Here is a 22341-nt window from a genome sequence, read left to right on the forward strand (position 1 = left end):
CAGAAGAACGGAGACAGGACAACAAACATAACAAAAGAATCGAGTCACGTCAGCGGAGTTGCAGCTGGTGATACACGAGGACCTACATGCTTTTCAGAAGCTGTAAGGAGAGAAAGGCTTATAAGGGCAAGAAAAAACAGGATATCGTCAGACATACGACCGCCAACATGAAACAAAACGATACTGAAAATCGACTTCCTAACTTAAGGGCTATATTTGCCCACAAAGCATTCAGCGCGAGGGGAGACACGGTCAATTGGAAGGAAAGCCAAAAGCAGCTTATTAGTCAGAATTCGTTACCTTTAAAGGATGCTCTAGATGAGCTGTGCTCGCAGGCCACCGCACACTTGTCACTCACCTTCGACCTCCCCATAAGCGCATTTGCTGACCTCGGGGCCTCCACAAAATATTTTTATAGTTCGGAAGGTGAGTTTTGTTGAATCTCATATATTGCGATACTCCTACTTTCTCTTTTGCGAATGCAGGTCCTCATCCCGATCCCACAACAATCAAAGTGAAAGATTTGCCCAGACACGACCAAATGTTTGTCTTGATCACCCCTCCGGATAACCGGGAAGGCAAAGCCTTCGAAGACGGACTCGAGATCACGAGCCTTTCAAAAATATATAATATGAAGGCAGAACGTAACATTCTAACCCAAGAAAATAAAGAGCTGCAGAAAAGAGTTGATGAGATGGCCGCCTCAAAGGACAAAGACTCGGCGCAGAAATCATGTATGTTATTGTTTAATTTGACCAGGAGCCGATTGATACTCAGTTGCCCATGTCATTCCTGTCAGCATTGAACAAAAAGGGCATGACAACAGTCGACAATGCTACTGACACGACTGGAACCCAAGCCCAGCCTGTCGACAATCATGAGCGACTTGATCTCTTGATGAAGAAGATTGAATCGTTCCAAGGTCGTTTTGAGGACGTAATGGAAAGGCTGGATGAGGAGACTCAAGAGCGCAAGGTCCTAGATGAGATGTATCAGGCCTCGGAAAAAAAGCATCGTGCTTCAGAAGAAAAGTATCGTGCTTCAGAAGAAAAGTATCGTGCTTCAGAAGAAAAGTATCGTGCTTCAGAAGAAAGGCATCGGGTCGTCTATCGTGCTTCAGAAGAAAAGCATCGTGCTTCAGAAGAAAGGCATCGTGCTTCAGAAGAAAGGCATCGGGTCGTCAAAGAAAGATTGGATCAGGAGATTGAAGAACGCAAGGCGGCCGAAGAAAAGTTGGATCGGGAGATTGAAGAACACAAGGCGGCCCAAGAAAATTTGGAGAAGGTCACGGATGAGCTTAAATATGTATGTTGCATGCTGTCTATAAATTTTCCGCGATATAATTTAATTATTTTTCATCAGTCCCAAAAAGAACTTAGAGAGGTAGGCCTTGCCGTGTATTTTGTATTTGCCTACTAAAATTGTTTGCCTATCAGTTCGTTTTGCACTATACTCCTGTCCAACTACGCGTGCTCGTCGATTTTGCACGAGAAAAAATCGCAGAACTCAACCACTCCAAAGACTGGCGCACTTTTCGTGATGATAAAAATACTGCAGCCCTCCGTGCTGAAGTTGCCCAGGTAATTCGGGAATCATCATCGTCCCATTCACTTTCTGGTGAATCTATCGAATTCCTTTGCATTACCAATGCTCTCCGGTTTGAAGGTAACAAGGCCGCTCATAACGCAAGGTCAAGGGACATATATAACGCTGTGTCGAGGCAGCAACTGGATTCGAAGGATCGAAGGTGTCTCGAAGAGATATATGAGTTCGTATTTGAACATGAGACATCGACGTCGGACTGATCATTTCCTTTTGCTTTTTATGTCAATGTACTTGCTGTTCTTGTTTTTTAGCTATAACCCTTGCATTTGTTTATTGTTGTATGACATGTACAGTATTCAATGTCGTATTCAATGTCATATAACAATGTGTTGGAGAAATATACAAAATCTATGAGTTTGCATTGAGAATTAATAGTAGTGCATGTGGCGTCGATAAGTTTGAGCAGTTTTCCTCCAGCAGGATTCGAAAATCGAAGAACGGTAGACTGGACACGTATACCATGGCACTAGATAAAATAACAACATCGTGGAATATTTCAATCAATTCACTACATGTAATCCTTTTCGTCCATATCGTTCAAGAACCAATTTGCCTCAGTCTTAGCCCGGACTTCCTCCTCCGGGATCTCCATCAACACCCTCAGCTTTAGCAGCTCAGCGAGGGCCATGGCCATCTCGTAGTGTTCGTTGGACACCCAGGTCTCCGTCTCGAAGCCAACCGTGCCTCAGCACCCCTCAAAATTCTCGTCCGCTACTTGCAGCTTTGCGCTCAGCTCCTTCGTCTTGCGTAGGTCCTCGGGTTCGAACGCGACTGGACACGGCACACCTTCCCCTGTGAGCATCCCCCACATCTCCATTGCCTCTATTAGCGTAGTCTTCAGCGCGTGAGTCTCACCTTCCCATGGAGCACCAGCTTGGTTGAAAAGGCGGTAGATGAACATGGACACGAGGTCGGACAATGCATCATGATGGAGCTTGTTGTACTGCTCCGTGTTCTTGACGTAGTGGAAGTGGACGAGGCCGCGGTGATAGAGTCCCATTGCATGGCTGTGCTCGGATTGATCCAGTTTGTCCATGTTCGCTGGCAGTGAGGGTGGGGTGAGAGCCTGCGAGACCGGGTCATCGTAGTTTTGCAAGCAACCTCGTACACCAGCGAAGAGAAATTGGGTAGGATCGAGGCATGTTGCCAGTCGAGCAGGCCCACGATTTTCAGCTGGTTAGAGTCTGACGACGTCGACACGATGATGTTGCTCGGCTGGAGATCGAAAATGATGGAGGGCTGAGTCCTTGGAGGCGAGCGAGGGTGCGATGACAAGGTAGCGTTCGAGATTCTTGATGTGATCCGAAGGTGACTGCCCCTTGTACCCATAAGCCTCCCTTCTTCCACGCTGGAACGGTAGTAGCGGTCGACCAAACTTTTCCAAATATGCCAGCTCCTTGAGAGCTGCTGCTACGAGCACTGCCTTGGCGTTTTCGTCTATAGTCTTGATTAGTTCCAGAAAGTTCGTTCAACAAAAGAAAAGGCAGAGAGTGGCGTACATGGACCCCTTCCACCTTCTCCAGGTCATTGGTATAGTAAAGGCTTCCACCGGCCGGAAAAGGAATCAACATCATTCGAGATTCGAGTTGAACAGGTTGACGCAAGACCGAAACGATATCCGGTTCCTCCAGCTCCATCCACACGTCGCTGAGCTTTGTACCTCTGATCAACTCCATAAAAATGTATTCCGTCTTCGCAACATTGTCCGACGAAGGAGAGTAATCGTAAACCTCGGGAACAGGCAGCCCAGAGGATCGGAGGAAACGCATTGTGGCCACTTCACTAGCAATAGCGTAGAGCTTAGAGACCGTGACGGGGTACGGGATGCGGGCCACCATCTCGAAGCCACCATGCATGGTGATAAGGAAAGTCCGGTTGAAGCCGCCCTCGGCGAGCTTCACAAATGTGTCGATATCTTGCGAAGTCCGACCAACAGACTGCGCCGCACGTCGACAAAGCTCGTTGACGTCGAACTCACGTCTGCGCTCTGCGAGGCGAAGATCATTGTTGACGCTGAATGTGCGAGATTACGGATTAGACATGTATGTTAGAGAACAAGATGTACAAGACTTACAGCCAGCGTCCCGATGAATAGTTGAAAAGATCATTAGGAGCGTCTGAGATGCTCGAGAATGCACGACTGGGCAGCTGCCAACAGGTCCGACTGAAGTTAGAGATTGAGGAGGAAGGACATGCTGAACGCAGCGGGGAGAGAGGATGGCGAGAGATTGAGACTAGCCGCACATGCCTGAGTAGTGCATACAAATGTGTGCTGAGGTTCACCGTCGCGGAGGCTGAAACCGACCATTTCTGACCACCGCCACCATCAGTTGGCTGTTTCTTCTGTGTAAGTGATTTGACCAGAGAAGATATCCTGTTTCGTGATGTGCGCTCGATAAGTAGAACCCTTTGCTAATGCTCAGATCTTTTCAGGGTCGGGGACCAGTCACTGAGCCTATTCAGCGCCTATCCAGCTAGACTCGGTCAAATAGATCATTTGGAAATGTCAGCTTGACCCATTCATTATCTTCTGGAAAGTGCCGCTTAAAAGTACTTAGGTTCACTGACAGACGCTGACACTCCGGCCCATATATCACTTCATCTGATTCGTCCCAGGCTCATTGACAGGCTCGTTCCAGCATTTTTAGGGAAATTCAAAGGTGGTCCGAAAAGGAATCTCGAGAAACTACAAAAGTGACGAAGGGGTTTACAATGTGACAGTAAGGTCTGATATGTGGCGCATCAGTGTCAATTTTCCCTGGAGAAGCTGTATAAAACACCGCCAGGAGTATTCTCAGGTTTGTATACAAATGTTCAATCAGGAGTCTGACCACACTGAGACGCCTTGCCGGATTCAGGTTTAATATGCCAAGGAAGTACGCAAATAAGTGTCCTAAATTGTCCCTCCATAATCATCAATATAGTTATACAGTACGTATAACACTTGCCAACGATTGTGCAGCGCGATACCCTCACACCATAACCACCATGCCCCTCAACTATCTGCCGTCTCCGATAAGGCTGCCTCGTTCGTTATCTATGTTATCCCCCCTACCGTTTATTTTCAGATTTGACCCTTTTGCTATTCTCCTTTGCATGATGATAGCTCTGGTGGCTGTATCCATTAAACTCACCAGTATCTACATCGCTTCCAACTTCTCATACTCAATTACAATGGATACAGCTCTTCAGCAGTTTGGAGTATCAAGTGATTCGCCTGGTGTAAGTAAGGCTCAAAAAGCTAGAAAACACACTCAAATATGAACTTTACAGGTGGTTTTGTGAGCAATCGATGAAAACTAAGGGAACCTGCCCAAACTGAATACATCTGACTTGCAGATTAGCAGATATGTATAACTTGAATGTGAACGATCAGACATTATCGGTAAGTGTTTTACGCTGAGATCTATTCAAGAACTTGATTCTTGACGAGCTTGTAGGTACACTGGTCCATCGTAGGGGCTTGCGGCCAAGCATATACAAATGCCTCAAACAATAGTTGCATTCAAAATTCTCTCGCAAAATCAATGGACCTGTATCTCAACGAGTAAATAACAAAACATTCCTCCCTTATGCTGTAATTTGATTGTCTTCATCAGGAATGCAACTTCAAACTGGAATGCAACGACTCCTATAGGTTCTTACGATGCATCCGTATTGCAAAACCCTCCTGCAGTAAACTACATTGAGGGCAGATCGTGAGTCGAAGCTTAACACTCGCTCCTGAAAGTTTACTAATGAGCTATCAGGTCTGTACCTTCCTATGATTTTGACTCAGTTTTACCAATGGATCCGTTCCTTCCATATACCAAGGATAAACAAATATCAATTTTGTTTTATCCATTTGACCAGTAATTTGCCTCGTTCTCACACATTTGTCTTTCTGGTTGCTTACCTTGCTCATTTCCACGCTTCAGATTCCAGACCTACGTTTCGCTCCTTGCCATAGATCCGGATGATGACTCGACCCTTGCAATCGCCGGAGTTGTAGGCTACGGTACTATGGTTAACTGGGTGGGACACAACACTTTTTACGCAAACACTACAAGAGATGGTACAAAATATAGTGTTGTGCTTACCGTTCAACGTCATAGAATGGTGAAGTCTTTTGTGGTCCTCCTCATCCTCACCAATTGTAAGGCCTATCATTTTGTAATCCAAACCCAAGCCTGACTTGGCTACGCAATACAGGGATCTTGTCGCTTACCATCTTATGGATGACGATTCTCGTCCTTTTTAAGGCACAGGTGGATACAGGGATCATCCTATCATCTACTGCAGGTGAGCCTCACGACAATCAGATGGCTAGGTTATGGCCTTAATCTACCACTGTCATCAAGTCCTATTTGCACTGCCTCAGATACGTGCAAGTATGCCTGACTCTCCCCCATTTGGTGTGTCTTGTTTTCATGCATTCCCCATTGACATCTCACTGATGATACATGACTAGGCGGGTTCATTGGTAAGCTCACATGGCACTTTATATGATCTATATTTTCTTATATGCTACTTAGATATCGGAGGATATTTCATGAACGTCTGGCTTGTCAGCGCTTGCGTGAGTCCATCAGGATGTCAGACATGCTGTTTTCGTTTTCCATCTACTAACATATCTTTCCATCTTCTGAAAAAGATGTCCATCCTGCTATTCTCCCAACTTCGTTATCACTATCGACCTCTGGTCACAATGTCTGCACTCCCGTTGCCAACAGGCCCATACGACGAGACAGCACCGTCACATTTCGATTCTAAATGATGTCAACTTCTTCTGCATCCAAAATATGTGTAGGTAGCATGCACAACTGTTCTATCCCACCATCATACCTGTCGTGCTATGTTTATTATTAGTCTCCTTCGTTACGCACAGTCACGGTCGTGGAGGCTGAAACTGACCATTTCTGGCACCGCCACCATCAGTTGGACATTTCTTTTGTATAAGTGATTTGACCAGAGGAGAACAAAAGCGGGAACATTTTCTTGAACGGGGGTATTGCAACTTGTTCCCTACTGGAGATACCTCCGCTGAAATTGAAATTGTAGATAAGGTTTCCGACTCGAGCTTATGGATGAGTACAGAATACTCGTCAGGGTAAAGGTAGGCTACTAGCAAACATTGCAGCAACCTTCCAAGCAGGTACTCCACGTTATGATTACCTGTCGCTTGTGCCTGGCCATTTATTTCGTCCTGTAAACGTGTTTTGTTGCCGTTACAGGACCTCACGTTACTGCAGTAAGTACGTCCTCATTTTTTGTCGTACAGCCGCTCAACAGATCAGGCACAATCAGATTATTGAATGCAAGAATGCAATACATACGATATAACGAGTTAGCGTGCCAATGAGTCTTTCAGGGCTGTATGACTACGAATGGATATACTTTCTGTGGCCCCTAGCGCCTGTAAACGCCAACGGAAGGATCCCCGCACCTAGTGAAAAGCTCTTTGCACAACCCAGCTTTCACCCTAACAAAACCGCCCCCCACCATGAAATTACCAGCATCAGTACAGAAGGCCATGCCTCGAATTATGGGCTATGGGCCCTGGATCTCTATGATTCTAGCAGTTATGGTCCTCGCAATCATATCCGCAAAGATCACAACTGCTTATGTCGCCGCCAACTTCTCGTCCAAAGTCAATATTGACGTCCTGTGGGCTGGTGATACAGACAATTCCCTGAAAGGGGTGAGTTTGGGATCCTCAGTCAGTTGAATCAGGATGCTTACTGATTACATAGGTTGCCTTGTGAGTCTTATCTCTGCGTTGGGATATGTCTTGACTGTTAACGTGTTGGATAAGGCTGGCCAACATTTATGCCATAGACACTACTGCGCAAACCATGTCGGTAAGTGGGACTACCTGATGTCTTATCAATCTGATATGTATCATTGGGATATTTTCAGATCCATTGGTCAATAATAGGAGCATGCGGCGCATCCTACACGTTTGGAGGGAATGACTCGTGTGTTCAGAATGGTCTGAGCGTTCCTTTGAGTCTTTATCTCAATACGTCAGTACTATTTGAACCAACGCTTGTCACGCACACATGATTTTCAATCATTACCCGTAGAGTGCCTACATCATCTTGGAATACGACTACACCTGCTGGTCAATATGATCCGACCTCAATAACAAATCCTCCTCCAACGTCGTATATACCTGGACGAACGTGATATATTTCGTTTTCATTCAAGTTTGACCGTCAGAGTATGACTTATCTACTCCGCAGCTCTTTACCTACTTCGGAATTCGACACTGACTTGCCTTTGGATCCATTCCTCCCATACATTCAAGATAAGAAATCTTCCACGCTGTACTATCCCTTCGACTTGTAGGTGTCTTCATCACCACTCTGATCCTTAATGACTTCTGCTGAAAGACTGCAGGTTTAATACTTACGTTTCACTCCTCGCCATCAATACAAATGATAACTCGACCATTCCAATAGCAAATGCCAGAGGGTATGGCACAGTGGTGAATTGGGTAGGACGCGCGAACTTTTTGGCGATATCATTGCCAGGGCAAGAAGACCTATTATATTCTTTGACGTTATCTCTCGACCGCCAGCTACCCGTCAAAGCATTTGTCGTTATCATCCTCATAACAAATTGTAAGTGTAACTAACGCATTCGTTCGCCTCAGCTTTGTTCAGATCATGACTTTGTAGGGATGATGTCATTGACCGTTTTATGGATGACCATCATTGTCCTATTCCGACAGAAGATTGATTCGGGGTTATTATTGGGCTCCACAACAAGTGAGTCAACCTCATTACCGTCATCAAAATTGTAGCACAAGCACAGCATCCTGATGAGTTTTCGCAGTCCTTTTCGCTTTACCCCAGATCCGAGCAAGCATGCCAGATGCTCCACCTTTTGGTGAGTAAGCTAGTTTGATATGAACATATGGTAATCGGCTTGATGCTTGATTCTTGATGGTTTTTCTAGGCGCTTTCATTGGTGAGTGGTGGACCCCGCGTCAATTGGACAGTGCAATGTCTAACCACTTTCTTCTAGACATCGGAGGTTATTTCATGAATGTCTGTCTCGTGAGCGTATGCGTGCGTCATATGATCCCAAACTTTGTGATCGAAGCGAACTGTCTTCCTGACATTGCTGCTCCGCGTTTAGACATCAGTACTCCTCCTCACTCAACTACGCTACCACTACAAACCCCAAGCCCCACCTACGTCACAGTCAGCGCCGCCAAGGAAAATGGATTCACTGGAGGAGTATCAGCTGTTACCGATAACAACGAAGTAATATCCCACCCCGCTTTCAACAATGGCCTGGTTCGTGCAAAGGAGATATTAAGTTCGACGTGATGAGGTATAGCCTTCTGGGGAGTGGTGGAAATGATAGCGATATGACGTGACAATAATAAGACTGTTACTCACCTTTATTTACTGTAAACTATATATTTGCGATTTAGGTACGTGACCCTTCGAGGTCGAAATATGTTTAAAAGGTCTGAAGTCGAGCAAAATGTTTGGGAGCTGGACTCGTAAACCCGCGGTTTCGGAAAAGAAGTCGACCAATGGGCTCCCTATCAGCGAAAATCGAATTAATTGTTATGGAATGAATATGTTCTGCAGTGTTCCATCCATCGTTTCGAAGGGCAAATGTCTTCAATTACGTCCCACAGAAGATCCACAGTGAGGTGTGGCCTCGTCAGACTTATCGACTGGACAGCTTGCACAAATCATACTAGTAAGTGTGTATGCACTCGCCAGCTATGAACTGAATACCTGTGATTTGGGGGGTCAATCAGCACCACTGAATGGATGAGGGGGTCTTGCTCAGCATATTCGTTGAAGATCGTGTCGGCGATACTGTGGCCTGAAGTGACACGAGGTCCCGATAGTCATATAGCTTCAACCGCTTCCTCACTCTAAATTTGTTCTCTTATCCCCTATCAGTCTGCAACTATTGTTGTTTTCACATTGTAGGGCCCTTCATTTTTGTGACGGTCAGACTTCGCGCGATTTCCACAGTTGAGTACTGTTGGACTTTGTGTCAGTGATTGACCGAGGACATAGGAGATGCTGGCGCTTGTCACATGCATGGCGTGCATTCGTATAGAGGGGCATTTGTGAATACCCTGGAAAGAAGTGTAGGGTAATCCGCTTCTCGAAGAGCTTCAAGGTCACCTGGAAAATACATGAGAATTAGTTAGCACAAAAGAACACTTGAAAATGCGACGGATCCACTTCAGAGACACTGGCAGTTGGACATGGTGTCGCGAACAATCAGTGAAACCATATCCACTTTGAAAGTTGTCTCATGATATTCATGTCTACAAGTTCCGGGGCTAGCCTCAAGAAAAGACATTGTTAGACACGCCAAATTCAATTGCAATCAAGAGAGAGAAGCAAGAAGACGATCGGTAAACTTGAATATACCCGGGATATCCGTGATAGTTTGGGCGGTACCGTCCAATTACGTCATATTGGAAAATTCTGCTAAAGCTCCACGCACGTCGCACATTGCGGCGTGAAGTTCAGGACACTGCCAAATATTGAGATACTGTGTATAAGGCTCACCTTATAGACTGTTTTAAGTTCTTTCGCCTCTCTATAGCATCGATATCTTCCAGGATGCCATTTGGCTGAGAAATCAGTCTCGGTACCACGTACCGGTAATATTTTGCGATTGACAGATATAGATTGGGGTCATGCCTTGCACGTTTGCATCACAGAATAAAGTAAGGCCGAGGACACCATCTTTCTCCTCGAACGTGTCAAGAGTAAGTGGTGGCATTAGTTCGGTAATTTGAGTTGGCGCCAAACGCCATATCAGTCAAAATTGAGACTGATTGATGCTATGCTTCTGATGTGCGACCTGAGATTATGCAGTGGTTAGTTGCAGCTCTCGCCTTGCTATTCGTCTCCTGCGCAAAGCAGAAAGCGTGCTAATAGTTTATTATCATGTGAATGACATTGAAGTTCGGGAGACTGGTTGTGACGTGACATGAGGAAATTGTGGCTGGGCCGCTGAGATTCACAGTGCGGAGTAGCCAGATATAGAAAGACTCGATCTACATTTTCTACGTTCTTTTGGGGTAAATTCTAGATATTCGGTTTATGTATAATAAGTATGTCGGAAATCACGAGCGGGCGTTACTTGTTTCAAATAAATAGTCACCCCACAGCGGTGGACGCATATACTCACTCTCCACATTCTCTTTACCCAATCCCTTCTCTCTTTCTCTCTTGGATTTAGGCTGCACGGACCCACCGGTATGCCTGGCACTTTCACTGATACCCAAAACAACCACATCGTCGACGAAGATGCACCTCTCCTGCAAGGAAAAAGACATAGAAAACAGCGCACGCCTCTCCCAAAACTACAAATAGGAATTCTTCTGTTGCTGCAGCTCGCTGAACCACTCGCATCTCAAAGTATATATCCTTTCATCAACCAGGTACGTGTATTAACGCGTCAAAGTCTTTCCTCAAACCCTCATCTCGTGTTCTTCCCTAGCTCATACGAGAGTTGGGCGTCACAGGAGGCGACGAGTCGAAAGTCGGGTATTATGCTGGTCTTATAGTACGTTAACTTAAGACGCGTGGGGTAGCATCTCAACCTTCTTTTACCCTATTAGGAATCTTTGTTCTTTGTGACGCAGGCCTTAACTGTCCTGCAATGGAACCGTCTCTCTGACCGTATTGGTAGAAAACCAGTCATATTGATTGGACTTTTCGGACTTGGACTATCCATGGTCTGCTTTGGCTTGTCACGAACATTCTGGACTCTTGTTGTAAGGTTTGTCTCAAATTTTCTTCTTTTTGCCCCACTATTCTGATGCATATATGCAGTCGATGCATCTGTGGCATGCTAAATGGCAACTCTGGAGTCATGAAAAGTATGATGGGCGAATTAACAGACTCGACAAACATGGCGCAAGCATTTGCACTGATACCAATCGTATGGTGTGCTGGAGCTGCTTTTGGGTAAGTGTTTCGTCTACCTTCGCCGTATAGCGCTCCCTAATGCGAAACGTATTCATTCAGACCTTTCATGGGTGGAAACTTGGCTCGTCCTCAGGAGCGCTTTCCTGTGTTATTCTCCGGGACATTCTGGAAGGAGTATCCTTACTTTCTTCCATGTGCTGCAACGGCCTGTTTCACAAGTCTTACGTTTCTTGTTATAGTCCTCTTCTTAAAAGAGGTACGTATTGCGGCTAACATACCTCGTGAGAATGTGGGAATATAATGTTGTCTTTCCCTAGACGCTGCCAGGAAAACGCGAAGTAGACAAGCCTGATCATGCTTCAGTAGAAACGGGGTATTCGTCAATAGAGTCAGAATATCCTTCGCTGCATGGTAATGCATCAGAACAAGAACAAGAACAGGCCTCCAGAGAAAGACAGGTTCGCCGCGTTCCGTCCTACAAGGCTGAAGAATTCGAAGAACCAGTTCCCATTCGCACACTTCTGACCCTTTCATCCGTCTCAATTCCAATCGCGAATTACGCCATTATGGCGCTCCTGGAAATCGCACTTCTCGCACTCCAGCCTTTGTTCTACTCTACTCCCACTACGCATGGAGGTATTGGGTTCCCTCCTGCCACTATTGGAACCATACTTGGCTTTTATGGTCTTGCGAATGGACTTGTCCAAATGAGCATCTTTGCTAAAGTAGTGGAGAGATTTGGGGCTAAGCGCGTCTTTGTAGCTGCGATTGCATGCTTCCTTCCTATTCTTGCGCTCTTCCCCGTGATGAGCTTCACAGTGCGCCAGTGGGGAATCGGCCCTCTATCCTGGGCGTTGTTGATGTGTCAACTGATGCTCCAAGCCCTCATGGAGATGTCTTATGGTCAGTTATTCTATGCATGCAAATATGACAGTCGCAAACGTATTGATGGCTTACTTCCAAAAATTTGACAGGTTGCGCGTTGATGTTCGTAACATCAGCAGCTCCGAACAGGCGTTCCCTCGGAGCTGTAAATGGGATTGGGCAGACGACGGCTTCCGTCGCACGTGCCTTCGGTCCCACAATGTCTACTTCCCTCTTTGCGCTCTCTGCACAACATAAACTTATGGGAGGCAATGCAGTGTATGCCATTCTCTTTGCAATGTCATGCGGGGCTATCTGGCTTGCGACTTACTTGCCCAACGAATTGCCAAAGAGGAAGTAGATACATGCAAATCAAGATAGTCGTTCACCAACAAAAAAGAAAGCATCAAAACGCATATGGTTCTGGTCTTATCTGACTCTTGTTTCGCAAGGTAACTTGAACCCCGGCCCTTTCGTCAACTCTCATTTCTAGATTCTTGCCATTACTGTATTCTCTTTAGTTTGCGTTACCCACGTGCAATTCTCCTTTACGCTGTGCGCATACAGTGGTCTAATTCTACCATTGCGTCCATACATTACTCTAAAAATTTCTTCAATCTCTCAGCTTCGCGATTAAATCTTTGCTCTACTGTCGCTCTGTATAATTAGCAAATTTCGTCCTAGCTTTCGCGCAATAAACTTAAAGGGTTCTGCACCATATAAAATAATATTGTCATGACGCTTTGGGTTTTGGAAAACTTTAAAATTTTTGAAGGCTGTTGCTGTCTGTTGGTGATCAAACATGCATCATGTTCCGCTCCGTTCTGAGCCTTACATAAGAAAAGACAAACTTTTGCACCACATTCTTACTCGGATCATGGTGCTGTCAAGAACAAATCACATTAATGCATCAAGTCTATATTCAATTAGTCAAGAACCTTGGGACCTTTTCATACAAGTAACTTGTATGAATCTTCAAAGCTACTGAGCGGTCATTTCCGCGACACTATGCCAGTATCTGCAAAAAGATAAACATGCCGCAACTCAGCATCACTTCGCCATAAATCAGATGACAGGAGCTGTAACGTACGCGCACCGCTCGAGCAATTTCGGGTCCGTCTTCACAGGCTTTACGACTGGCTCATCCGTTTCGGTCTTGTTGAAGAGCATCTCTGTCCCGTCAACAGCGTACTCGGCCCAGTAGGGTGTGATATTACTCGGATCGAACTTGACATTGACATCGAGAGAGACGACGAATGATAGGAAAGACTCAGAGAACGCCGTTTTGAACACGGTGTTGTTATAGGACGGGGGAGCCGGAGTTCCTTCTGCGGTGCTTTAAGCAGGTGAGCCTGTATGCATAATAAGAACTGTGACATGGCTAATAACTCACACCATGTTGAAATAGTACGAAACATCCTGGCCGTGATATGCAGGTGGAATGGCGAAGATCCCCTAGAACAAGAGACAGGTTTTGAATGTCTGATCATAATATGAACCATCCGTAGCTTTGACCGACCTTTGACGAGCGGCCTGCGAACGTCTCAAGTAAATAGTATGTAGGACAAACAAATATTGCTACAAGGCTGTCGAGTCAGAGCGGTTCCAGTTCAAGCAAAATGTGCGTACAGTCTCCCATGATATCAATTGCCTGATCTAACGCACTGCCTGAGTCGTTGTAGAGGGATGCCGCCTCTTGCATTTGTGAGGAGGTCATATCAGGGAATAACTGCGAAATGTAGTTAATGACCGTCAACGTTTCATTGGTGTTCACAAACGTGTTGCCCTCGTGCGAGTTACCAACAGACAGCAACATGTCCTAAGTACGGGTGAGCAACCTATGAAAGACACCAGAAAATAAAACATACACCATTGGCGAGCCCTTTGCTTAGAGTCACAGTCGGTCGTTCGACGATGAAAGTACCATCGACCACGGGAACGAATATAAATGTTCCGTAGAAACCAGACTCAGCTAAGTTGAAGTTAATAGTCTGCAGGACATCAACGTCCACGCTTCGCAGGCAAGCAAGCGTGTCATTGCTCGACGAGCATCTTCAAGTACGCAGATAATAAGCCACTATATCTTAGAAACCAACCAGCTAGTTGCTTACCCTGAATATGATACGACATCGCTATACATTGTCTGGTGTTCAATCGTCAGATTGAAGCATAGGGAACATGTATATGTCAAAACGAACCTGGGGAATGCTATCATTGTAATAGTACTGTGGGGGCAAGTAAGTCGAGCTGGTGATGGCCCCTCTGAACAAAGGAGGCTGAGTGTTTCCTTGGTGTGCTACGATGTGTTGAAGAACTGATCCAGCCCCTATATACATCAAACACAGTTGTGTAAGTCTGAGAGATGAACAATGTAATATGTCGCAATTACCGGCAGATTCTCCCCATATCGTTACCTTCGCTGGGTCTCCACCAAAGGCAGCAATCTGTGACGAGCATGCATCGGGGCGCGATCTACAGATTTCTGTTTGGGATACGCACATTTTTCTGGACCCATTGAAGAGCGTAAGCTTGATCCACTGATGAACAAATTATTGACATTCTTCGACATTAGAAGTTGAAGGCCAAACATACGCAGACCGGCATTCAAAGCTCCACTCCCTTTCACCTCGTTGCTAGACAGGAAACCTAACAAGGCAATCAGTATACGAGATATGACAAAATCGCAAAGATGAAGTACCGAATACACCCAAACGATATTGTATCACCACCGCTACAACCGCATTGTGTGACTCAGTGACGAGATCCGCGCCATCATACTGAGCAGCATATCCATACTCATATCTGCATAGTTGTCTAGTACGACGAAATTAAGTATCCTTTGGGGTTACGTACCCTCCTCCGTGTATCCATACAACCACAGGAAGCCCATTAGACGAAGACGCGGGCGGTTCAGATGGCAAGTCACCCGGGACATGTACGCTGATGATGATCAAGACCCCCTACATACCCGAATTCTAGTAAAAACATACTTCAAGAATAGGCAATCCTCAGAAGCGATTGGGGTCGTCGAAACAGCATCGCGCTTCAAGTTATGGTGTCCATTGACAGGAAAGGGGTTCGTGGTGCTATTCCCAAAATTCGTCTGGTAACACATGTTAGGATTGACAGTGGCATGTTGAATGTCAGACACAGCAGGAGGAGCCTGAGGGGCCTGCCAGCGCAAACCGCCTGTAACTCTGTGTGAATATCGAAGGTAATTTGCCTTGGGCATGACAAACTTACCTACGGGCGGGGAAGCATACCGCATACCCAAGAAACTTGTGATCTTGGTTTCAGGATCCAGCATTCCTTGGTATTGCGCATAACCGAGGTCGACAACAGGGCCAGACACATTGCTGGTAGAGCTGACGATCGGTGTCGAAAAAAGTAGATAAATCAGGGACAACCAAAATTTTGAAGAGGTCATTGTAACTAATAAATTTCAGTTATAGACTTGAATGAAGGGAACGATTCAAGGTAGTTGGTGGTTTTGGAAAGTGTATTCGGTGATCATTGACACGGATGCAACTTCTTGTAGAGACATTGTGCCATCGGGTGCGACTCAAGAGCTCAGCGCTGAGTGATGACCCTGAACAAAATGGAGTTAACTTCAATAATGCATCGCAGTTGTAACAAGTAACTTTGGTCAGTGTATTGGTCAGGTCCCGTATTACTCATCGTCATGGCAGGGCAGACGGACTCCGTTGTGGAGGCTCAGGTTGATGCGGCGGTTTTTACCATGACTGAAACAAATAACGTAAAACGAAGAATGTTAGCCTGCAAGTACTTGTTGAATATCTACGCTATCGTGGTGTGACACTGATAAAACTAACACCAAGGTTGATTTTAGTGATTCGTGTCATCACGTTTCGCTACGAACGTTGCTCCCTCACGCCACTCACCGAAAACGATTATGACAGCGTAAATTATAACCCTTGCGATCCATGCTTCCTACTTTCATCAACAATGGCATCTCTGAAACGGGATCTAACACCGAGCACCTCTGTAATACCAACTTCAGGAGATTGTACGGAGACCAGGGATTATAGAGATGTGACAAAACAGCTGATGACAAGGTACAAGCGCAATGATAGACACATAATGATTGAGAACATGAGTTTTCTCGCAGCTACTGTGCTGTCATCTCCGTGATAGTGTGCCAATATCTTTAAAATAGTCGTGAGCATAAACTTGGAATATGAAACAAATGTTTGCTATAAAGACGTACGCGCAGCGCTCGAGCAGTTCTGGCTTCGTCTTCACGGGTACCACAAGCGGTACACCCGCTTCAGTCTCATTGAAGAGCATCTCGGTTTCGCCTATGTAGTACTCGTCCCAGTACGGGGTGATATTTGTTGGATCAAACTTGGTATTGACATCGAGAGACATTACGAATGATAGGAAGGACTCCGAGAACGCAGTAATGAATTGCGTGTTGTTATATGGCGGAGCAGGGCTTGCAAAGATATACTGATAAATTGCGGCTTTGGGATTTGAAAGGTCAACTTACTTGTTGAAGTAGTAAGCAACGTCGTTGCCGTGGTATCCAGGTGGAATAGCAAATATCCCCTACTCGCAAGTCAGTTTTCAAAAGGTACTCGACTAAGTTTAATAAATTGACCTACCTTCCAAGATCTACCTGCAAATGTTTGAAGTAGATAGTACGTAGGGCAAACGAAGATAGCTGGAATAAGTATAAGTTGAAGTACTTCGGTCAAGTCTGATTGAAAAAACAATACAATCTCCCATGACACCAATTGCCTGATCTAATGCATCACCCGTGTTATTATACAAATAAGCCGCTTCTTGCACTTGCAAAGAAGTCATATCAGGATACAGCTGTGCCACGTAGTCGGTGATGGTCAATGTTTCATTGAGATTGACAAAGTTATGGCCTTCATGCGAGTTGCCCACAGTTAACAACATTTCCTAGATGGATGCAAATGAGTCCGCGGGACAAGAAATGAGTGGCAAACTTTACCCCATTGGCTAATCCCTTCGCCAACGTCACACTTGGCCGCTCGACGATGAAAGTACCGTCAACTACAGGAACAAATAGATATGTTCCATAGAAACCAGTGCCAGCGAGGTCATAATTGATTGTCTGGATGGTGTTTGCATCTACTGTGCGCAAACATGCCAGAGAGTCGTTGCTGGATGAGCAGCTGCATAATTGGTAAAAAATTAAAACGAATATAGGAGTAGCGAGGACGCTTATCACAATCAACGTGATTAAATACGCACCCTGATATTGACACTACCTGTTCATATAGTGACTGTCATGCGTCGTCAGTTAGGGGTACCAAATCACATTATCATGCTTACTTGAGGGACGCGATCGTTGTAGTAGTACTGCGAGGGTAAGAAAGTGGAACTGGTGATAGCGCCTCGGAACAAGGGTGGTTGCGTGTTCCCCTCGTTAGCAACTATGTGCTGTAGCACTGATCCAGCTCCTGTAGCGATATTTATGAGTACTGGAATAAAGCGTCATATATGTGAAGACATACCTGCAGATTCACCCCAAATCGTGACTTTAGCTGGGTCTCCGCCAAATAAGGCAATCTATAATCATCATAGCTGTTGCGAAAAGTACACCTGCAATCTAGACAGAGATACATACATTTTTCTGCACCCATTCAAGAGCATAAGTCTGATCCACTTGTAGTAGGATGTGAGGTCAATTCTTAAGGTGGAGCAGACAACACTTGAGAAAACGTACAAAGGCCCGCATTTAAAGCACCGTTGGCTTTGACTTCATCACCAGACAAAAAGCCTACAATTACACACGTCAAAAGAGTTAGTCTCAACCGGTGATAGGAATTGACGGTGATGCGTACCAAATGCACCTAGACGGTACTGCATAATCACAGCGACCACACCACTGTGGGAGTCCATGACGAGATCTGCACCATCAAACTCGGCAGCATATCCAGCTACATAACTGCAATACCTTAGGTCACAGCGGTCCTCTAAAGAAAATAAAATCTACGTACCCTCCTCCATGTATCCATACAACCACAGGAAGACCACCAGAAGCAGACGCTTCAGTCGGTAAGCTGCCTGGCGTGAACACGCTAAACGAAAGAACCGAATTGACTCAGCATTTTCACTTCAAGTTTTTGCTTTGAGGCACATACTTCAAAAACAAACAGTCTTCAGATGCTATGGGGGTCGTGGATGTTGTATCTCGCTTGTTATATCCATAAATTGACACAGGGGCTGTAGTGTTTTCTCCGAAACCTGTCTGATAACACATGTTCGGGTTTTCTGTGGCTTGCTGAATACCAGACGTTGCTAGAGGTGGCTGTGGAGCCTGCCATCTCAATTCGCCTATGGTTGTAGATAAGTGAATAATATCCACTGAACACGGTCAAGACCGAGACAGCTTACCAATGGGCGGTGCAGCATAACGGATGCTCAAGAAACTCGTGATATTCGTGCTTGTATCTAGCGTCCCTTGGTATTGCGCATAACCAAGATCAACGATGGGCGAAGAAGCGTTGCCAGCCAGAGTGCCGACTGGTGTAGCCCATCCATACCCCACGAGCAGGCAGGAGAGTACTAAGGGCAAGAGAGACCTTATAGAAAACATCATAGGTTTTGTCCGTACACTCCACGCGTGAACAGGTTGTTTGGGATATCGAGAAAGCCTCAGCTCTTCGCTTGACAGTATATCTCGTCATCTTTTATACAAGAGCTTCACCTGCTGACCTGCTCATGCTCATTACTCGTGGCCGTGTGGGATGCCGGCAGCATAAACCAAGTGAATTTATATATGTTTCGGCAATGTAGCACTCGTCGAGGATGTCCGCATTTCATCCCACATGAGCGTATAAACACGATGGATGAAGAGTCTCGTGGTATGTTGGCTTTTCCACGGTCGAAAGAATATGGGACTGATGGAAATATTGATGCTATACTATTGATCCGGCGTGAGTACAAGCCAAAAGTTGGAGGACGATCTTAACCCACTATTTTTGAGTGGTTGATCGAAGAGCAACATAGGCGCTCTCAGCGGGCCGTGTCGTGCACGAGCTCGATTTAAAAACAGAATAACTTCAGGATTATTACCACACTGGCGAAGTCCACATTAGGCAAGGCCTATTGATTCGTACGGAGAATTAGAAATCAGTACCTAACAATAGAGTTAGAGTAGGGCGAAGTGAATTATCAGACCAAATTCGTTGAGTGCCAATAGCCACTTACTCGACCGTTGTGCCTGCATTACGTCGCCAGGAATGGAACCCCGAGTCGGAATGTATGTCTTCGACTTATCTTATTTCCCTACTAGATGACCGGACAAGAGCTTGCTTCTAACCGCGAGGTATAAGCACCTCTATTTTCCATACTTCAAATTATAAGTAAAGCTTTATGCCTCAAACCCATCACTCGTATTAGTCAGAACCTACTGAGAACACACAAAAAAATGTAAGCGTATATTAGCTACTGAGCTGTCATTTCTGTAACGCTGTGCCAAAACCTGTAATGAACTCGTGAGTATGATATGCTCAATGAAGAGTTTTCACGGAAGAACGTACGCGCAACGCTCGAGTAATGCGGGGTCAGAATGGAATGGAACCACGAGCGGCACACCTGCTTCGGTCTCATTGAAGAGCACCTCAGTCTCGCCAATGTAGTACTCGTCCCAATAGGGCGTAATGTTTGTAGGATCGAATTTGGCATTAACGTTGAGAGACATGACGAAAGACATAAAAGATTCCGAGAACGCGCCAATGAACTGTGTATTGTTGTATGGCGGAGCAGGGCTTATAGAAGCAAAAGAAGTTTGAGGGGTTGTCGTAATAATTGTTTGTTTAACTCACTTGTTGAAATAGTAAGCAATATCGTTGCCGTGGTACCCAGGTGGAATTGCAAACAAACCCTAAAATCATGGTCAATTATCCAGGTGGCCAAAAGGTAGTACAAGTGGATCCGACCTTGTATGATCGTCCAGCAAATGTTTGGAGAAGGAAATAAGTAGGGCAAACGATTATAGCTTAAATACAAGTTCAGCGTTCAAGTCTAAGCATCAATATCAATATACGTACAATCCCCATAGACACCGAACGCCTGCTCTAATGCAGTACCAGTGTTATTATACATGTATGCCGCTTCTTGGACTTGCAGGGGAGTCATATCGGGGAATAGATTGGACACGTATTCGGTGACGCTCAATGATTCATTGAGGTTGACAAAACTGTTCCCTTCGTGAGAGTTAACCACGGACAACAACATCTCCTAAGATACATTGAGCGCACAACCTCGACTGTTAGGTGAGAATGACCCTACGCCATTGGTGAGTCCTTTGGCCAACGTGACACTTGGCCGCTCGACAATGAAAGTACCATCGACTACGGGAACGAAAATATAGGTTCCGTAGAAAGCATTCTCAGCGAGATTGTAGTTGACCGTCTCCAATGTAGTAGCATTCACGGTCCGCAGGCAGGCTAGTGTATCAGTGCTCGACGAACAACTACAAATGCTAAATTAGCTTCATGTATCATAGTTTCGCGACAAACATAAGATACACACCCAGCGTAAGACACTACTTCATTATACAACATCTGGAGTAAAATTATCATTTCTGAGTGAGTGAGCACGTGAAATCAGAATGCTTACAGTAGGAATGCGATCATTATAGTAGTACTGCGAGGGCATGAAAGTTGAACTAGTCATGGCTGCCCGGAACAATGGTGGTTGAGTGTTTCCTTGGTTGGCAACGATGTGTTGATAGACAGATCCCGCTCCTTTATCACAAAGTCAAGAGCACCACGCATTGGCATCGAGGGTATACATACCAGCAGACTCTCCCCATATTGTTACTTGAGCCGGATCGCCACCGAACGTCGCAATCTACAATGTAACACGACCAGTGTGAGACATACAAGCTTCATTCTGATGAAATACGTACGTATTTTTGTACCCATTGAAGAGCATAGTTTTGATCCACTGAGTAAATGCATCAAGAACAAGAGCAGAGTCCATTTGTACTGGATAACGTACGTAAGCCAGCGTTCAAAGCACCTCCTGCTTTCACTTCATCGCTAGAAAGGAAACCTGGTATAAAAAAAACTATGAATCGCAGGAACTTAGATGAATAACCAAGGTACGAACGTACCGAAGGCACCCAGGCGATATTGTATAACTATCGCAATGACACCGTTATGCGAGTTCATAACGAGGTCAGCACCGTCGTACTGAGCAGCGTATCCAGCTTCATATCTGGTAAATATGTTAGCAAAGAATTACGTCCCTGGAACTAAGTACACACCCTCCACCATGTATCCATAAAACCACTGGAAGGCCACCTGATGCTAGAGGTTCCGCTGGTAGACTTCCTGGGACAAAGACACTGATGATGGATTCCTATTAGACACAGCTATATATAAAGCACTGAGACTGATTTACTTCAAAAACAAACAATCCTCAGAGGCAGACGGGATCGTTGTGTCGCGCTTGTTGTATCCATAAAGGGAGAAAGGGCTCATGGAAGCATTTCCATAGTTTGTCTGGTAACACATGTCCGGATTGGTAGTGGCCTGCTGAACACCAGTTTCATTGAGGGGAGGTTGAGGAGCCTGAAAACGTAATTCGCCTGTAGGTTGACGTTAATATCGACCTTCTACTGAATCCAATAAAGAAAACTCGCCGAGAGGTGGTGCGGCATAACGAAGGGCTAGGAAACTCGTGATATTGGTGGTGTAATCAAGTGCACCCTGGTACTGTGCATAACCAAGGTTAACAATGGGTGCACTAGCATTACCCGCCAGAGCGCCAACTGATGAGGCCACACCGTGTATTGCAAGAAGCAATAAAGACAGCACCGAAGGGATAATTGGTTTCGTGGAAGACACCATGGTTTTTGCCTCTGAGAAACTCGCACGTGGGGAGTTCGGATGGGAGACTGACGCGTACAGAATCCTGCTCAATAGTTTCTATCATTTTATAGGAGAATCTCACTCAC

At 45.5% G+C, this 22341-nt stretch overlaps 7 protein-coding genes across 7 annotated transcripts; 4 read left to right on the forward strand and 3 right to left on the reverse strand.

The window, feature by feature from the left end:
- Window positions 1–167: 167 nt before the first annotated feature.
- Window positions 168–1805, forward strand: SERLADRAFT_438519 (uncharacterized protein; the record flags this gene model as incomplete). The annotated part of the gene is made up of 5 exons (XM_007318873.1): window positions 168–426; window positions 486–734; window positions 800–1305; window positions 1363–1383; window positions 1437–1805. 5 exons carry the CDS (start codon window positions 168–170, stop codon window positions 1803–1805), a joined length of 1404 nt encoding a protein of 467 aa, XP_007318935.1.
- Window positions 1806–2090: 285 nt separating this feature from the next.
- On the reverse strand, window positions 2091–3913 carry SERLADRAFT_449647 (uncharacterized protein; the record flags this gene model as incomplete). Its single annotated transcript, XM_007318874.1, has 5 exons — window positions 2091–2706; window positions 2806–3049; window positions 3105–3618; window positions 3680–3722; window positions 3850–3913. 5 exons carry the CDS (start codon window positions 3911–3913, stop codon window positions 2291–2293), a joined length of 1281 nt encoding a protein of 426 aa, XP_007318936.1.
- A 680-nt stretch (window positions 3914–4593) lies between these two features.
- On the forward strand, window positions 4594–6361 carry SERLADRAFT_438521 (uncharacterized protein; the record flags this gene model as incomplete). Its single annotated transcript, XM_007318875.1, has 12 exons — window positions 4594–4827; window positions 4879–4886; window positions 4945–4990; window positions 5046–5152; window positions 5205–5303; window positions 5355–5456; window positions 5523–5740; window positions 5797–5886; window positions 5946–5999; window positions 6056–6067; window positions 6120–6163; window positions 6239–6361. 12 exons carry the CDS (start codon window positions 4594–4596, stop codon window positions 6359–6361), a joined length of 1137 nt encoding a protein of 378 aa, XP_007318937.1.
- A 1767-nt stretch (window positions 6362–8128) lies between these two features.
- Window positions 8129–9200, forward strand: SERLADRAFT_468893 (uncharacterized protein; the record flags this gene model as incomplete). The annotated part of the gene is made up of 6 exons (XM_007318876.1): window positions 8129–8210; window positions 8268–8357; window positions 8425–8478; window positions 8548–8559; window positions 8617–8660; window positions 8731–9200. The coding sequence occupies 5 exons, from the start codon at window positions 8270–8272 to the stop codon at window positions 8860–8862; spliced, it is 330 nt and encodes a 109-aa protein (XP_007318938.1).
- Window positions 9201–10840: 1640 nt separating this feature from the next.
- Window positions 10841–13102, forward strand: SERLADRAFT_415836 (uncharacterized protein; the record flags this gene model as incomplete). Its single annotated transcript, XM_007318877.1, has 7 exons — window positions 10841–11023; window positions 11083–11148; window positions 11204–11364; window positions 11418–11552; window positions 11613–11769; window positions 11831–12416; window positions 12488–13102. The coding sequence occupies 7 exons, from the start codon at window positions 10841–10843 to the stop codon at window positions 12736–12738; spliced, it is 1539 nt and encodes a 512-aa protein (XP_007318939.1).
- Window positions 13103–13358: 256 nt separating this feature from the next.
- Window positions 13359–18969, reverse strand: SERLADRAFT_415837 (uncharacterized protein; the record flags this gene model as incomplete). Its single annotated transcript, XM_007318878.1, has 29 exons — window positions 13359–13395; window positions 13474–13713; window positions 13771–13832; window positions 13897–13955; window positions 14007–14196; window positions 14246–14429; window positions 14489–14520; window positions 14576–14703; window positions 14767–14821; window positions 14877–14914; window positions 14970–15023; window positions 15076–15179; window positions 15231–15337; window positions 15364–15574; window positions 15641–15742; window positions 16606–16833; window positions 16888–16946; window positions 17003–17061; window positions 17117–17306; window positions 17359–17542; window positions 17622–17653; window positions 17703–17851; window positions 17885–17939; window positions 17998–18035; window positions 18097–18150; window positions 18215–18318; window positions 18371–18451; window positions 18515–18707; window positions 18768–18969. The coding sequence occupies 29 exons, from the start codon at window positions 18967–18969 to the stop codon at window positions 13359–13361; spliced, it is 3231 nt and encodes a 1076-aa protein (XP_007318940.1).
- An 851-nt stretch (window positions 18970–19820) lies between these two features.
- Window positions 19821–22234, reverse strand: SERLADRAFT_408717 (uncharacterized protein; the record flags this gene model as incomplete). Its single annotated transcript, XM_007318879.1, has 15 exons — window positions 19821–19857; window positions 19916–20143; window positions 20201–20259; window positions 20315–20373; window positions 20426–20581; window positions 20636–20850; window positions 20910–20941; window positions 20997–21124; window positions 21176–21230; window positions 21289–21326; window positions 21381–21434; window positions 21496–21599; window positions 21649–21729; window positions 21786–21972; window positions 21997–22234. 15 exons carry the CDS (start codon window positions 22232–22234, stop codon window positions 19821–19823), a joined length of 1671 nt encoding a protein of 556 aa, XP_007318941.1.
- Between the last annotated feature and the right edge of the window lie 107 nt (window positions 22235–22341).

This window comes from Serpula lacrymans (assembly GCF_000218685.1).
Source record: "Serpula lacrymans var. lacrymans S7.9 unplaced genomic scaffold SERLAscaffold_7, whole genome shotgun sequence".
Lineage (NCBI taxonomy): Eukaryota > Fungi > Basidiomycota > Agaricomycetes > Boletales > Serpulaceae > Serpula > Serpula lacrymans.